The sequence below is a fragment of the Thalassophryne amazonica genome, chromosome 23 (genome assembly GCF_902500255.1).
Source record: "Thalassophryne amazonica chromosome 23, fThaAma1.1, whole genome shotgun sequence".
Taxonomy (NCBI): Eukaryota; Metazoa; Chordata; class Actinopteri; order Batrachoidiformes; family Batrachoididae; genus Thalassophryne; species Thalassophryne amazonica.
In genome coordinates, this window is record NC_047125.1 from 17,411,286 (window position 1) to 17,429,537 (window position 18,252).

The following is an 18,252-nucleotide window of genomic DNA, read 5'->3' on the forward strand; positions in this document are numbered from 1 at the left end:
AATGAAGTGACCATATCCACATGAGTGTCCTTGGTGTTACACCCTTGATCTGGCAATGTTCTAACACAAATCAAGCTCCTGGCATCTTAACGGAACAGTGTTAAACAGTACTAAGTGCCACTTGCAGATTTACAGTAATTTCTCCAAAACCTTCACTACTGGTCATCTATTAAACATCAAATACAGTGGTAAATGACAGCAAAATAAAAATGATCAAAAATACATGCCAAGATTAATTTCTCTGACATTATTCATCTATGGACAGAACCTACGCACTTTTCATTTGACAGTATTCGCCATCAAAGCACAGTACTCAAGCAACTATGTGAACCTGTGTTTTTTTTTTTCTTTTTCCACAAATTTCTTAAAATCTGTGTTTGTGAGCACTTCACCTTCACCAAGATGATCCATCCATGATTAAGACGTTGATTAAACAGCATGATTCTTGCATAGATGTGAGTTGGGCTGGTTACAATCAAAGGTCACTCTAAAATGTGCAACTGATCTTGGAAAAACTTTATTATGGGAAGGAGCCAAATGCGGTGCTCCAGGGCAGATATGAATACATGCATTCTGCAATTGTGTTACTGGTTGGAAAAGACATTGCAAGTGTTCAAGGGATACAGCTCTCTGGAGGACATTCCTCGAGTCAGCCTCCAAACTGCATGCACGCTCAGAACTTATATCTGCGATATCTGTGGTATTATCTTGTGTGATTAAACCAAACATTTTCAAGTCAGCTTTTGTAGTGAGCAGGCCAGAGCACATATGCACAATAACCTGCCTGGTGGATGGAAAATCTGGGCCAAGGTCAAGTGTACACTAACAGATTTTAATACATTTGTGAGCAAAGTAAGGATATTGTTTGCAGAGAGAAATGGGAACAAAACCAAAAGTGTTGCATACGTGTTTTTTTTTTTCAAGTATAGATTGACCCTTGTAACCTCGATGGGTGCTCCCTCCTCAGTAGCTCAAATGTAGAGCTCTGACTGACCTGTGCTTGTGGGGTGTGTCTTCTCCGAGAGGACGCCAGTTGCCTCCTGGTTTCCCACCATAGACATGGGCCCACAGTTAAAAGTGTGGAGCGAACTCGCACTGCCACCATGCTCTGTGCTGCCAGCGGCAACCCCGACCCAGACATCTCCTGGTTCAAGACTTCCTCCCTGTCAACACCACCACCAACAACGGCCGCATTAAAACAGCTCAGATTCAGGTAGGTGCCCTTTGCGGTTGCTTTAATCTCCAAAAAGGGTGCTTTCCTTAGTCTTCTTCTATCCAGTCTCCTGCTGCCTCTCTGTTCTTTCATTCTCCTCCTTCCGTCCATATTTAACTTCTCAGTTGGCTTTTACTTTTGTAGGAAATTGCTTTTTTTTTCTACTACTGGCTATACGCCCTGGTGTGTGTTTGTCTGTCTGTGTGTCCACCCGTTGTCTTCCAGTGTGTCATGGGCTGTTGGGACTCTTCCCCTCTGTGTTTTGCTGGCTACTGCTCCAATGTTCTCATTGCTCACTGCTGTGACTTTTTACAACAAATTCCTTTGCAATTTATTTTCCTTTTCCACTGCACTGGTGCAGTATTTTTGGGTCCATTATCTTCATTAATTGTGTGTGTTTTAGTTATTTATTTATTTGCCAATACAATATTTGGAGTTATGAACATGCCAAGTCAGCAGTCTGATGAAATCAGGAAAAACAATTGTGCATTTGTTTGTTTGTTTAAAAAAGACTCTTTAAATAGTTATTTTCTTTACATACAATTTATTTTTGCTTATGAAATATCAGCCACAGTAGTGAAGTTTACAACTTGATTCTTTGAAATGACAGATCCTGCTTTAAGGTGTAGTTAGGTGCATAAGTATTTGGAGATTGACTTTTTTTTGTAATTTTTGCCTCAGTGTGCCACCATAAGGGACACAGTCAAGATGTTAAAAACAAACAAACAAAAAAAAAAAAACTGGCATTTTCAGATTTAATTCAGACATTTGAACAAATATATTACATTAACATTTTCAGAGGCCAAAAGTAATACTGACAAGCCATTTCATGGCCAGGTGTGGCCTATCCTGTCGTTACTCCATGTCAAATCAAGCATGTAAAAGATATTGAGTTGACTGCAAGTGTGAATTTGGTAGCTAATTAGTCTCCTCGCGAGGTCCCCAGAGATGTTGCCATAAGTGAAAGAGTCCATAACAAGACTTCAACTGTCAAACATACAGCAGAGGTTTTATGACTGCTATAATCAACAATTTGCTAAACTTGGAAAGAAGGAATGTACCTGCAAGCTAGGTAACACCAAAAGGCCTGAAAGACTGCAGAAGTTGCAGGAAAATCCACGTTGAAGTCTACAATCAAGAGGCACCATCATGAATGTCAATAAATATGGTTTGCGAGAACCTGCAAACCATTCGCACTCAAAAACAAGAAAGCCTCACGGTACCAGAAAACATCGATAAAGCCTGTGCAGTTCTGGCACAAAACCCTATGGACAGATGAAAATGAGATTAGCTTGGACAGAATGATGGGAAGAGAAGAAGAGTATGATGAAGGAAGCATCATCTGAACCATACCACATCTGTCAGTCCGGGTGGAGGCATGTTTGCCAAAGGAAGTGTTAATTGATTGGTGTTAATTGATGCTGTGCCTGCTGATGGAAGTAGAATAAAGAATTATCAAATGGCTATACTAAGGTGCTTGACATTGCAGATGGCCAATGGCCCAAAACATGCAGCCCAAGGTCTTGTCAAGTCGAAGACACGGAATATTCTCCAATCGCCACGTCAATCACCTCATTACCTGCAAAGAACTTTCCTCCATGTAACAATAATTCTTAAATATGTAACTGGTAGTTTGCCAAATTACTTTTGGCCTCTGAAAGTGGAGGAACTGTGTATAAAAATAAATCAATCCTGTGCATCTCTCCCTTAAAAAAAAAAAAAAAAAAATACAATGCAGATCTTGATACAATTCAGGAAGGATAATCAAAGTCTACTTTGAAGGGTTTGATGCAATTCACTTTGGTGTGATGCAGTTTTCCATGATAAATTAGAATAACCCAAAAGAGGTATTGCTGACCTTCAAATACGCATATCATGAAAAATCAGAAACCTAGAAGACGCCAGTTGTTAGCATTCAGAACTGACATGACAATTTGAAGAAAGTGTCAATGGAACTTAAAGCTCAATGGGGTAACATCAATTCAATCACTTTTTTTTTATATAGCGCCAAATCACAACAAACAGTTGCCCCAAGGCGCTTTATATTGTAAGGCAAGGCCATACAATAATAGCTAACAGATACAGAAAAACACCGCTGTGCTCCGGAACAGGAAGTGATACAATACCGCAGTGAGAGCCAACCACCAGTAGAGGCAAGCAAGAGGGTGATTACTATTAAATGTGATTACATTTAATAGTAATATCACCTTCCACTAGTCATGTTGATGTTGAGTTTGTTTTTAGCACACAAAGTTGAATGTTCCTGTGACCAGTCTTGTGAGAGCCTTGTGCTGACCTTTGAACTTTTAAAAAAGTTCAGAGATGCACAAGTAGAAGCAAAATAAGATGAATCCAACCAATATGTGTCATCGACTGGTTCATAGTACATTTAGATCAATTCAGGACCCAGTGTATTGATATATTTATTACTTAAAAAAAAAGACTTTCCATTTGAACTGGTCCATCATTATACCCCTAGTTAATGCAATATTTTTGTTAAACCCATTGAATTAAAGCTGAAAGTCTACATCTTGATTGTGTCATTTCAACTCCATTGTGTACACAAGACAAACGACAAAAATCGTGCCACTATCCAAACACTTATGTACCCGACTGTTTGTATGTCAGCTTTGTTTTTGCCTGTTACATGTCCCAATGCTATCTATACACACACACACACACACACACTTGAAAATCTCATCGCGGAGCGAATTCTCTTAAATGTTAAATACAACATGGCTTGTGGCTTCATTTGCCAACGGATGACAAACCATGAGCGGCAACATTTGTAAATTTTACGTCTTGAATGTCTGACCACCTGTCTTCACAGATTTCACAGCTGTCCTTTGTTAATCACCTTGTTCATCTTACTTATGGCTTGTTTTCAACAGAATTGTGTAGAATTAACCCCGTTTTCTTTCTTAATATGCCACTTTGACTCATAGAGTTGATAACGCATTTAGCAAACCTTTAACGAAACATAAGGAATATAATCATATTCTTATGCTGTCTTTCTTCTCTCTGTATTTTTAAATCTACAGAATCCTTTGGTAAGTGCTTAGCTCTAAAGCACACATCACCACCCCCCCCCCCCTTTTTTCCACTAATTTTCATATCTCCAACAACTATTTAAATTGCATGGCATGAATTTTACTAACAGACAGCTTAGTTTGAGGGCTATTCCAGGAACATACTCTCACTCCACGGTGTCCAGGTCTCCTCCTAGGTAGTCACACCCAAAAACAATTCTCTAACACACTCACTCACTGACCCACCTACTCACGCCAGCACTGTAGGTATCGAACACTCAACAGTTCTAGGGAGATGAGGTCAGGTCAGGCTCAAGGATTACAAGCGTCCCCTCACGTTCACACGCAAAGTCCTTAAAGTCTTTCCCTTCAGTTGATGGTCTTCAGAAGGCACTGCCACCGTGTTCAACGTCTTCTCTGATTTATTCTTCTATGATGACTATTGTCTTTTTTTGCCAGTAGAGTACAGAAAAAAAAGTTCTCATTCTCTTTCTCTCTCCTTCCTCTTTCCTCTCGTACCTTTATTTACGTGCCCTGTTAAATCTAATTTGATTCTTCCTCCAAAGCCCCCCCAGCCTCTATCTACTCGTACTAATGCTTCTTCTTTCTAATCTTATTTGCATTCATATTATCCACCCAGGTGGTACACCAATAAGAGGTAAGAGTGCTGAACTGACGCTCACAATGAAAATAATACAAATTCATTCTTGCTGTCAAACCCATCTGTTCACTTGAATCACATCCATTTCTGTCCTGTTAACCAAGTCCAAATCCCATTTCTTCCACACAGGCATTCCTTCTTATTTGTCCCGTCACGTTGAGTAATTTGTACTCCCATCTTTTCGTCTTCGCTTTTATTTTACTTCTTTGTCTTCTGGTTTCAAGAGCCTGTTTCGCTCAGTTGTGATATGCTTGCTCTGACTCCAATAAGCATATCCAATGACAATTATTTTTTTTAAACTATATTTTTTTATTCCCCTCGTTCATTTTTTTTTTTTTCCTTTTTGGTTTACTTTTTGGCCATAGAGAACCATGTGTCCCTCTTTTTGTCCAACTAAAACAACCAAGCATTTTTCCCCCCCCTTAGCTGTTCTTGTTCAGCACTAAAAATATGCACAGATGCTGTGGAATCACGCAGGCATGCTGAAGACAACATTGCCTCTCCTCTGCTTTTTTCTCCCAAAGAATTCTTTCTATCTTTGCAAACTATTTTTTTATTTTTCATTTTTGTTGTTTCCATTTCTTCTATTTGCTTTCCTCTCCTGTACCCTCTACAAAAAAGCCCAAACAACTACTTTTTTGATAAAGTTTCTACGGTGCTTTTTTTCCTCTTTCACCTATTTTTCTTGCTTTTCTTGGGTTTGGAGGCTATTTTACTTTTTGACTTTTTTGTTTTTCTTCAGGGTTTGGGGAAGGCAAACGGTACAGTCTGGCGAGGACCCGATTGGCTCATTTTTGCCGAGTGACATGGAGTTGGAGACTTGTTGATGCATAAAATCTATTTTTCCCTGGGTCATGTGACACCACACTGCTGATCCCATTGGTGGATTTTTATGGGTGTCTTTTGTAGCTTTCACAAGCTAAAGCAGTGGTTGGTTACCTTCTTGTTGGCTCAGGCCATGATTTTGAATTTTGTCTTCTAATACAATTGCATTTTATTTTTCAGCTAAGGGTTGTCAGAAGGTTGTAAGTTGTGCAGACATACATTTCTTGCCAAGATTTGCATGTCAAAACTTTTGTTAGATGGTTCTGTGATGATTTTGCCTGACATGATACTTAAATTAATATTTTTCACCCACATAAAAGCAGCACTTTTTAAAGTTTTTTTGAACATGCTGCATTTTTTTGAAAGCTACTTCACCTGGATGAAGTCCCAAATGATTCTGTTAAGTGAATATTAAACTTTATCTGTGATTGAATATGCTAAAAGTCATTCAGAAATTTCTTTCTTTCAATTGTCCTCCCTTGTTATGCTGCTTTCTTATACTGTAAACCTCTTTTGTTTGATCCATGTTTCCCTGAAGCAGTATCACTCATCCCCATATTGACCAGTCCAGTGATATGTTGTATTTTCAAGGGCTTGCCCCTGTTCCTTTAAGTGAATCTATGGCATTGATACTAAAGATGAGTGTATTTTTGAAGCTTTTAGCCAAATAAATATTCATGTTTTTGTCAGAATAAGCAACCAAAAATGGTAAATGTACAACAGATAAGAGATTTGCTTAAGTGCTTTCCATTGATTTCTTTTTGTGTTTTTGTTAAAGCGTTTTCTTTCTTCGGTGATGAAAATTGCCCACAAATCACTGGATTTCCGCATGTGGCGCATATCGCTATTCCTACCATACATTGCTACATTGACATGGTGCATTTGACTTTTGTTGTATAAAAAAACACTAACCATGGTTAGTATATGTGGTCATGTTAGCCACGACTCCTTGATACTAACTACAGCTGGAACTAACCATTAGCATTAGTGGTAACTATGGGTCCAGTGATGGTATCTGCTAATGCTAAGCAAGGGGAGCATTTCCTTTAATATGGCCCTCCAATACGCATCAAACATCCTTACGATGTCAATGAAACAATGTAACACCACCGCAAATATGCTCCACATTCGGAAATTCCTGGATAACTTTCATCACTATCTTTCCCTTTATTATTAATTTAGGCCTGTTCTCAGTCAATATATTTGTCCTCCAACATGTTGCATGATAACCGTTTACAGCAAATCTTAACCTGTAGCAGGTTAATGCTCTCCGTGTTGCCTCAGCCAGTGGATCAGGCTGTGATGGGGGAATTTTTTTTTTTTTTTTTAAATGGCAGCGGTTGACGTTATCCATAAAACCATACAATGAAGCATTTAGATATTTTTTACATTCTTCAAACTGTCCCAACTACTGAGGCCTGAAAGAGCAAAAGAAAACTAGAATTGAAGGTGGCTGATGTTGGCCTCTCTGAGGTCAAGGTTTTGTTTCTTGTAAACGTGACAGATTACATATTTTTAACCAAACGTACTCTGCTGCCCCATTTGTTATTCCCAATCAGGAGCCCTCCAGATAGAGCAGAGCGAAGAGTCTGACCAGGGGAAATATGAATGTGTGGCAACCAACAATGATGGGACCCGCTACTCTGCCCCAGCTAATCTATACGTCAGAGGTAAGACACATGTTAAAGATGGCTGCATGCCGACACCAAACTTTTTTTTTTTTTTTAAAAACAACAAAAAAAAAAAACATACTTTTGAAATTAATCAGAGAGGTCAGAAGTGGCCATATCCTTTGAAGATACTTACCTGCACTGGTTTGAACCTATACTGTCAACTGTTATGTGTGTCTGGTCCATTATGTTGATTATCCTGAGCTTAACACTAATGGCTAGACTCCTTATGTTTATCAGTTAACTGCCTGATCGTAAGAGGGCAAACACTCCCTCCATAGTTGTCTCCAACTCTTTCCCAACAATGAACCTTTCTTTTGTCTTTATTCCGACTCCACATTGGAATGATATTACCCACTCACTCAATCCCCTCCCATTCCGCCCCTCAGAAACATCTACAATTGTTTAAAAATTTTGTTTCTGTAATTCTGGATTTCAAACATGCTACTATTTACGTTTCCCATTGTTTTGTCGAGATGGCGCATTTGCCTCTTGACAGGCTGGAAAAGAAAACACAGCTACAGTTAACGTGAGTGCACGTGGTCATGTGCGCTGCAGTTAAAGCTCATGGTTTGCGTCACATGTAGTTAACATCATCTGTAATTAGCATCAACCGAAATTAGTATATCGGCACATGCTAATACTACCCATCACTTACCAAATGCTCCAAATACAGAAATCTTGTAATTTCCAGAAAGCTTTCATCACTTTAAATACATATGTGGCCTGACAGTTGGTAGCATCCTCTGTAAGTTTGCATGGTATTTCAGAATATGTAACAGGGCTATTCCACTACAGTTGGCTTCGATTCAAAAAAGTGCAAAAATTGGATGAAATGGCTTAATCCATCTGACCTCCTAACAGTCTGGCTCAAAGTTCAGCCCTGGCAACCCTCCTGAAAAAAAAAAAGAAAGGAGCTGCACCCTCGGCCACAAATACCCCATTTAAAAAGTTCTAACGTGATCAGAGACTACGTATAGCCTAAAGTTGCCACGTACTATCAACAATTTCGAGAATCGGGATGAAATTTGTGAGCAGTTCAAAAATTGGTGCGATTGGTGTCCATTCTTATCCACAGATTCTGTAACATGGTAAGAGTCTGTGTCCACCTTGATGGAATGCCAGACTGTTGCAAGTTGATTCCCAGGCCAAGTCTGGTCCTGTTGGAGAATGCAGATGAAGTGTAATTGGGCAAGTAGCCGTCACATAGCTTGACCAGGAATTACCCAACTCCTGTCCCACTGAGCTAAATACTCTACAATATGAACAGCAAACAAAAAAATTCACTCAGTCTCACTCATCTTCAAGCGCTTACTCCAATTAAGGATCATGGGGGTGGAGCCTATCCCAGCAGTCATCAAACAATAAAAGTGGCCAGAATGGAATTAGTGTTCATTCTGATGTCATGCGCTTGAGGTCAGACTCTCAGTTTGCATCACAGTCATCTGCAGGGAGACATGAGGGGCTCCCTGCACCTTTGAGACAGAAGGTCCATCAGGGAGATTAAGTAACATTTGGACACATGTAAAATTGCCTTTTTTTACTTTGTGTTTCCCTTGTTTTTCTCCTTTCCTCGTTTTATTTACATTGCATCAAAATCCCTACATTCCTCAGAGCTCCGAGAAGGTTGGTGCACTTTTACTTTTCAAATACAAAACTGAAAAATTTCCATCTGTTTGCCTCAGACACGTCACATTAAGAACGCTTTAGTGTGATTGATTTTATGCATTTTATTTTACCTCTGTTGATCGGATATCCTTCACAGACATCCGTGCACATCTGTTTTGTGTTATATGCTCATGTTCACTGAATTGTTTTCAAACTGCTTGAATGTCCAAAAGGTGATGTATGTGTGTAAGTCTTGTGTTGCGGAGCAGGGCCCTTCTTTGCATCTATCAAGAGGTCAATTTGCATGACTACCTGTTGCTAAATTGTTCATCACTTTGGCTCAGTCACACTGTTGGTACGCCCTACTTTTTTTCTGGTTTGCGTCAGTATGGCAGGCCAGTAAGCAGGACAAATTTAAGACAAACTAAATGGAAAACATGATGTAAATTGCTGCAACTACTATAAAAGTTGCTTTGCTGTATAGATTCAAGGCTGCTTTCACGTTGTGGCTCAAATCTCTCTCCATATGGCAATTTGTCAATCACTACCCTTAATTTTGCCCTGTAGCAGTCTCTCCAATCCACGATTCTCACAGATAAAAATACATTAAAACAAAATCCATCCTTTGTTCTAATTGGCAGCGCTAAAGTCAAGCGGCAAGCTGCAAAAACAATCCCAGCCCGAGAGATTATATACTTCATCTGAGGAGGAAGGTTTAGTGCAGGAGAGTCACGGAAGAGTGATATATATTTAGAACGTTATCCACAAGACAAATGTAATGTTACGAAGATGGGTAGGATAATATTGTCCGCGGGGAACGTAATCCAATTGGATATTAATTAAATATTGAGTGAGAGAAACGCTGTATTTAATAATGCAAGCGGTTTCCCTGGATTTCCTCTCTGGAGAGCCGCAGTTAGCTCAACAGAATGGGCTTTATGAAGTTGTTGCGAGCAGCAGAAAGCATATACAGCCATTAGATATCTGCACAAGTAACAGTCTTCAGTCACCAGAAAGGCAATTAGGAAAAATGTTTAAGGAACAGGGTCAAACAACAGCTAATAAATACAAGACAAGGTCCATTTCTTTATGTAGCAGCTCAAGGACCTAGAGGCAATTCATAAATGCTTTTCAAAGCCATTAGATGACATTTAAGAGCAGAAAACACAACATAAAAGCCATTAGGAATAAAATATACAACCTACAAGCTTGAAAAGGTAAACTGCAATAAAACTGAATGGTTGAAATCTAAATGTTGCACATTTTACACATACATAAGATGTTTTAGATTTTTTTTCTTGTTGTAGTCATTCATTCACCCTTCAGCCTGACTGTGTTTTAGCCACATCTCAAGTGCTTTTTACTGTTTTCAGGAACCTCAGGTTCAAATACCCATAGACTGACGGATTTCCAGACGAACCCTGTCATTTGCACAGAGTGATACTTTGTTTTGTTGTTTCAGCCATTTTCCCCCAGACCTTGCAAAGTCGCTTATTGCTCCCTCATGCATGATCGTCCTGCTCCCCTTCAGCAGACCTTGAAGCCATTCCCTATGCATGTGGATGACATACAACTTTGAAAACTTTATTCTTCAACATATGTGCACTTATGGCTGTCAAATTTTCAGATTTGCACATATATTGAAACTGCATGAAACATACGCAGGCCTACAAACCCAATACTGCATTAAAAAAAGCAAAGATTTAGGCTACAGAGGGACATAGGTTGGTGGGGGGCGCGGTGGTAGGGGGTATGCTACAACTAAACTGGCACTGTACCCATTCGTAAGAGTCACATGATTAATTCTGGGTCATAACTGGGCATATGGCTCCTACAGTTGACTTTTGAAGAAAGGAATCCATCCATTTTCCATTGGATGCTGTGGTGAAGGCAGATGCAAGGTAGCCGAGCTGTCCACCATGTATTCCAGTTCCTCATGGAGGATCCCAAGGTATAGTCATACCAGATCGGATTAATATCTCCAGCGTTTTTTGGATACACCAAGTCTCTGTACAAATGGAAGTACATAGGGGGCTGAACCACCTCAACTGGCTCGTTCATACATGAAGTAGCAATGGTTTCTTGAAGGTATCAGAATTCCTCAACCTGTCCCTCAGTCCTGCCATGCTACAAAAGAAAGCCAAAACACTTGTTTAAGATACTTTTTTCACAGTCTCATATTTTTGGCAACAACCTCAAGATCATGACCACAGAAGAGGGTTGGAATGTAGTATCAGATAAACAGAGCTTTATCTTTAAATTCAGCTCAGTCCCAAGCAATGCCTGTAGCTGATGCTGCCCCAAGCCATCTGTCAATCTTCCACTTCATTTATCCTCACTCAGGAACATAAATACTTCAACTTCATTACTTGGCATAAGTTGCTCCCAAACTGAAGGTAGCAATTCACCATGTTCTCAGATTTAGAGGTGGTGATTCTTATCCTCCAAACTGCTCCACAACCTTCTCAATGAGCACTGGAGGCCATCAGAATGACACCATCTGCTAAGAGGGAAAACAGAATCTCAAGGCCCCAATGGACAGGACGTACCTCAGGTACACCTTTAAATTTGGCCATAAAATATACTAACAGAACTGGTGACAAGGCAGAGCCCTGGTGGAATCCAGCACCTACAAAGAATGTGTCTGGCTTTGTGCTTGGAATGTGGACGCAGCTCTCACGGCTGTTATATATAGGGGACAGATGGCCTATAGCAAGGGGCCCAGTCATTCCCTATTCCACTGACACCACAGAAAACTGTCATAGGCTTTCAAGAAAAACACAGACTGACAAACTTGGCTCACCAAAGTTGACCCAGTGTTCTTCAACCTGTACAAAAATGGTTTAGTTTTACTTCAAGCCATTTTAACACACAGTATAAAAGAGCCTCACTTGACAATCCAAGGTTACATTCTTGATGCTTCCAAATGTCATTTGACTTGCTATAACAACAGTGTCATGATAATTTAAAATATCTGCAATAAAATGACAAATGTTTGTTTCTGGATGCATTTTAAGGTATCTATAATGGTATCGACATTTCACATACTTGAAATAATCTATACCGACCGGTATGTGCAATCATAATTTGGGTTTGACGAGTCAGAATTATCCGTTTAGGGGTGATTCTTAGACTACGGACACTTATTATGTCCTTTGATCATATTGTATAAAAAACAGAAAAAGGGGAAATTTCACACTTTTATAGTTATCTTTACAATGAAAGTGTGTTAAGAAATTTGTTCTAGTAGTCTATGATGACTTTTTCAGCATCATTATATGCAAATATTGCCGTTTTGTGCTTGTCCCACACCCAGACTTTTGATCTTCAATGATAAAAATGAATGGTAAAGAAACATTTTTTTTAATGTTTTAAAATATCTCTGAATATCAGTAAAATAATCAAAACATAATTGGGGTATTCAATGTCATACAACTGTTGTGATTTTTTTTTTAAAGAAAATGTAGTTGTCCCACACTATTGCCGTAATTTCCACCACAACACTGTAATGTCCCTTTAAACAGTTTGTATGAAAGATTGTTTGGGTAGTTTCTATGGAGATAAACAGTGACATCAGAGCACATGTATATAGCGCCAAATCACAACAAACAGTTGCGCCAAGGCGCTTTATATTGTAAGGCAATGGTGTGGTGGAAATTACATTTACAAGGCCAATAGTGCCCGTAGTTGAAGAATCACTCTTAGATTCCTGAATGTAATGAGTTAAAGAGCCTTAAGACAAAGCAGAAAAACCTGACAACACACTGTATTCATTAGTGGTACTGTGTTCTATTTTCATCACAGTGAAATCAGCCTGTTCTCATCAGGCGCACTGCAATCTGCACGTATTTGTACTAAGCCACAGTTTGTCATCTTCGTGTGCCTCAGATCATAAACCAATAGGTCCCTTTATCACGATCATCATTGAGTGAATCATTCAATTGAAAGCTGACGCAAATCAGGGAGTCGAGTCAGATCGGCAAGATAACCGACATGCATGATTGGCTCTCACAAAACAACACAGCTATGTCACCGATTCAACTAGAATAAGACTGCACGTCAAACTTTTATCGCATCATGAAGCTTGAAGTCCCCAGCGAGAAAGTTTACTTTTCTTATCAGTCTTCATGGCTATGTTTACAGTGAATGTTGGTCTTGTGAGGGAGCGTTTCAATCTCTACTGTAGCCATAAAGGGTCAATGTGTCAGCTCAAATATGTTTAATTTGAAAGGTTCGCCTTGACAGCCCTAGTGTGTTTGGTTTGAGCCCTGAAAGCACAGCGATGGTCCCAAACATTTGCTGCAAGTATGCAAAACAAAATACTGTTTCCATCCAACTCCAGAGTCATGTCAACTCATCTGCTCATCTGTGTCAGTGGTGATATTTTGTGCATGGTTCTTGTTTTGGTGTCGTTAAATGCTGTTTTCATCATGCTTTCATGTGGCAATCATGACCCACAAGAGCACATTTTATTCCATGTAAGCTATAATTATAAGGTTTTAAGTGGAAAATCATCAACAGTGTTATTTTTTGCAAATATATGGCAATTTCCTGCAGGTTTCATTGAAGCTAATCTCAGTTCATTGTCATCCTCAGTGCATTCACACCACATTTTATTTTGCAGTCCGCCGGGTGCCACCACGATTCTCCATTCCGCCTACAGACAATGAGATCATGCCAGGTGGCAGCGTCAACATCACATGTGTGGCTGTGGGCTCTCCCATGCCATATGTGAAGTGGATGCTAGGTGCTGAAGATCTGACGCCAGAGGATGACATGCCCATTGGACGCAACGTCTTGGAGCTTACAGACGTCCGCCAGTCAGCCAACTATACCTGTGTGGCCATGTCCACTTTGGGTGTCATAGAGGCTGTGGCACAGATAACAGTCAAAGGTATTTGTGGTCCCATCACATGAACACCAAGCTAGCACAACACCAGCACGATTTTTCAAAATCTTTACATTTCTGTGTGAAGTTAATGTTGGAGTTCATACAGACATAACTGACCTAGAAGTTAGCTTTGGGATGTACAATTCTTTAACTGAAACATTACATTTGATTACACTAAAGTGACACTCCTGAAACTCCTGCGAACCACACTTTGGTTTTTTTTTGTTGTTGTTTGGCTCCAAGACCATGAAAAACAGACCTAAAGAGCTAAAATTAATATATTGAAGCATAAAAGGTTTAATGTTAGTGTTTACCAATGTCTTGGACATTAAGCTTTATTTATACCAACATTATAGCAGAGTTGAAGTTAACCGAATTAAATTTCATGGAAGCTAATTGGCTCGCTAATAATTTTCAAAGTTTGTTGGAAAGCTAAGACTCTCATGAAAACATTAGCTTCTCTAACTAGCCATTGAATTAACTGTGCCCACCAAGAAAGCACAAACTGCTGCAGTTTCTTTAGAGAAAGTTGTTGTTGACTTGTCAGTAGCAATAAGCTCTCTCTGCTGGAGCGCTAACCATTTCTGTTTGCTAGCAGTGAGACAAAAGGCTGTGAAATGGAGAGCGCATTGTTCGGCGTCCCTCTGTAAGCATGGCCCTTATCTGCGTGTAATCATATCCACACACCAGTAGACCAAAAAGTTGTTCCATACTGGCATTGCTGCGTGTACACAAGGGACAACGTCACGCACAAACACATAGTTTTGTTTTTCCGAGACGTAACAGAGATATTAGTCACAATATAAGAGTTTGGCAGCAAGTTCCCCCAGAAGCATACTTCACGTGGCATATAAAGACGATCTATTGCTATGATATCTTTTGCCATGTGCCACTGGTGTAGGGAATTAAAGCAATAAATTTACCTGTTAAATTATTAAAGTGATAAACACTGGGAAATGTGAGAGTAACGGCAAAGACATTCTCGGCTGCTGAACGTGGGGGATTGTAGTCTTTATTCTCTCGCAGGTCTCATGCAATTTCGTTAAGCCAGTGTATAACGGCAACATAAAACAATATTAAGTCTGAATAAGTCAGCAAGAAAAAGGGTTTCTGTACCTTCCCTTCATTGGATTTCAGAATCTGAAACAAACATCACAAACAGAAAAACGACCTTCTTTATCACACTTGCTGATAAATTTTAGCAATAAAATTTAGTCTCTTTCTTTTTTGTTTTTTAGTGTTTTGAATAAATGCAAAATCCCAAAATACATGGTGAGAATCATAAAACATTTTCCTATAATAACTGATGCATTGTCATATGGGAATTTTAATGTAGACTCGAGACTGAATACTTCTGTCCAGCTTCTTAGTGACTGTGAAACACATTTCAATAAAGTGACGAGGTAAAGAGATTTACTTCCAGAAGCCAATTCATTTATTTCCACCAAAAAAAAAAAAAAAACCCTTGAAAAACCTGTTTGAACTACACAACTAGCTGTCATTTTTTTTCAATTATTGTTTGAGTTGAGCAACAAAGCTACTCATAAAAAACAAATTTGCTTTTGTCTCAAACGCTTCAAAAGGCCATTTTTTTTTAAGCGTAATTGTAACTTGCGACGCTTTCAAGAAATCAAGTTCATCTGCTCATCATTATGTGCACTGGTATTAAGAACAGAAATCGGCAACATGCTCACTGGCAAAAATGCGTAGATCATACCAGGCAAAAACTCCATGACGTCACCAAGAGGTTTTCTGAAGAGTAGGTTTGAAGCTCCAACGGGGTGGTTTCAAATGTCACTATCTTGGCAAAACAAACGCAAAAAATTTCCACAGGGGGCATGAATAAAGTATGCAGCAATTCAGAAGTGCTACAAGTGGGGGGAAAAAAAAAGACATTTAAAATTTAAAAGCATAACACCCACAAAAGGAACACATGCAAAATAGGAAAACGAAGTTCAAATTCCGGAGGTACGGGAAGTACGATGAGTCATTTTGTCGTACTGAAGATGGCAGTTGTTTTGCTGCAGCTACCTCTTTGTAGCAACTAATTAGCAGTTTTGTATTTGTAGCACTTCTCAAAGTTTGTTCTTTGAGCCTTACATGTGTTTTGTGTTTAAAGGCTACCATACTTATGAATCCATGTTTATCATCAATGAAGTACCACAACTTGAAGATTTCTGGAAACTACCCAAAATCCATCTATACTACATACCGCTAACTCTATCAAACATGGTTACATTGACCTAACCAGTTTGGCTAAAGACAGGTCATGTTAACAAAAACCCTAACTGGAGTTAGCATATAACATATGTGGCCATACTATCTGGTAATTTCCACAAGCCAAATTAGGAATGAGCCTTCATCAGAAAAAAATACCACTATACTGTCAAATTTTCTCTTAATACTTGTGGTATAATTATCTCTACAGCACTGCCCAAGGCTCCTGGCATTCCTGTGGTGACAGAGCGCACAGCCACCAGTATAACGCTGACGTGGGACTCTGGCAATCCTGAACCAGTATCTTACTACATCATACAGCATAAGTCCAAATACTCAGAGGATGTGTACAAGGAGATCGATGGCGTTGCCACCACTCGGTACAGTGTCGGCGGCCTCAGCCCATACTCTGACTATGAGTTCCGGGTGGTGGCGGTGAACAACATTGGGCGTGGGCCACCGAGTGAGAGCATTGAGGCCAAAACAGCTGAACAGGCACCCAGCACAGCACCGAGGCAGGTTAGAGGTCACATGTTGAGCGCCACCACAGCAGCCATCCACTGGGATGAACCGGAGGAAGCTAACGGACAGATCATGGGCTACAGAATCTATTATACAATGGATTCCACCCAGCACGTTAACCTCTGGGAGAAGCAAATTGTTCGAGGGTCCAACTTTGTTACCATCCAGGGCCTAATCCCCAACAAGACTTACTACATCAAGGTGCTGGCCTATACCTCAGTAGGAGATGGACCTCTCTCACCAGATCTACAAATCATTGCCAAGACTGGAGGTGAGCAGTTTATTTTTGTCAACTAGAATAAACTGACTGAGAAAACCTTGAACATTTGATGTGAGCCACAAAATCAAATTCAGAGCTCTATTTCAAGAGTCATACTTCCTTAAGATGAAATTAACCCTGTAATGTGAAATGCAATCTAGTGTGGTTCTTGTAGCAATCCCTCCAAACACAGTGTGGCATCTTTGGAAATACAGCTGTTATAATAAATAGAAGGGCACTCAGAAAGTGCATTCTGCCACTAAGGCTTCTCAGCCACCGTGAAGTTCAGCATTGGATATTTTAATCCTGATCACACATTTTTGATGGCCAATGTTTGATTTTGAGCTTTGATCTTGAGTGCCAATTTTTGTATATAAGTATATAAGGTCGTTGCTTTATGATGTCATTGGACAAAAATATTTCCCCTGTTTCTACAAACAAACAAAAACAAAAAAAAACTGCATGCCCTTTAAGATATAGTGAAATCTCATATTTTTCCACTGTATATGATGTCACACAAGACAAAAGATTGAGTTTGCTTTGTAATGTCACAGGGTAGAGTATTAGCTTTTGTATTATAATATCAAAAGGCCTTATGCCAGATCACAGTTTTCTTAAACTGCACAAAATTATCAAAACATACCCTCAGAATTAACCATTTATTGCAACTCGCTTTTCTTTATCCATGTCCATTACTCATTCACTCTGAAACATATCAGGTACTTTACTCAGTTACAGTTTCTAATCATTAAAAGTTCCCTCAAGCTATTAAGATACTGTTGCCTTTTGTAACTGGGCTTTAATCAGTGAACCAAAGTAAGATATTCCCCTTTTATCCAGATCCATAGTATAATTTAACAACAGCAACCCAAGATTTCTGATGTCTGCCAATCCAGATCCAGATCACTTCCATAATTCAGTAGGGTCTTCCATGCACTAAGCTCTATCTCTGGTGCAAATTTGCTGAGAATCCCTAAAGTAGTTTTGATGTAATTCTTCAACGCGTATATAAAGTGAAATTTTGATCCAGAATCAGATAATCTCCAAAATTTAATGGAGTCTTCCATGTCCTAATATGTATCTGTGGTGAAAATGTCGTAAAAATCCGTGCAGTAGTTTTGACGTAATCCCGCTAACAGACAGACAAATAAATAAATAAATGCTATATTGGTGTAAAACAGGCACAAAGACCAAAGGCACTGAAATTATAACCTCTCCTGCCAAGGTAATGAACAATGCAAGACACAGAAAGTAATAACTTTATCTCTCCATTCTTTTTGCAGTCCCCTCCCAGCCGACTGACTTCAAGGGAGAAGCCAAATCAGAAACGAGTATTACTGTCATGGGTTGCCCCAGT

At 39.4% G+C, this 18,252-nt stretch overlaps 1 protein-coding gene across 1 annotated transcript in view; it reads left to right on the forward strand.

Moving 5' to 3' along the window:
* Positions 1-18,252, forward strand: part of LOC117505142 (receptor-type tyrosine-protein phosphatase delta-like) — a 167,329-nt gene that overhangs the window by 81,788 nt on the left and 67,289 nt on the right. The window contains 8 exon segments of the mRNA XM_034164697.1: positions 1,034-1,075; positions 1,078-1,149; positions 1,152-1,200; positions 7,277-7,398; positions 9,013-9,024; positions 13,631-13,900; positions 16,326-16,907; positions 18,179-18,252. Of these exon segments, the coding sequence (XP_034020588.1) occupies positions 1,034-1,075; positions 1,078-1,149; positions 1,152-1,200; positions 7,277-7,398; positions 9,013-9,024; positions 13,631-13,900; positions 16,326-16,907; positions 18,179-18,252 (1,223 nt within the window).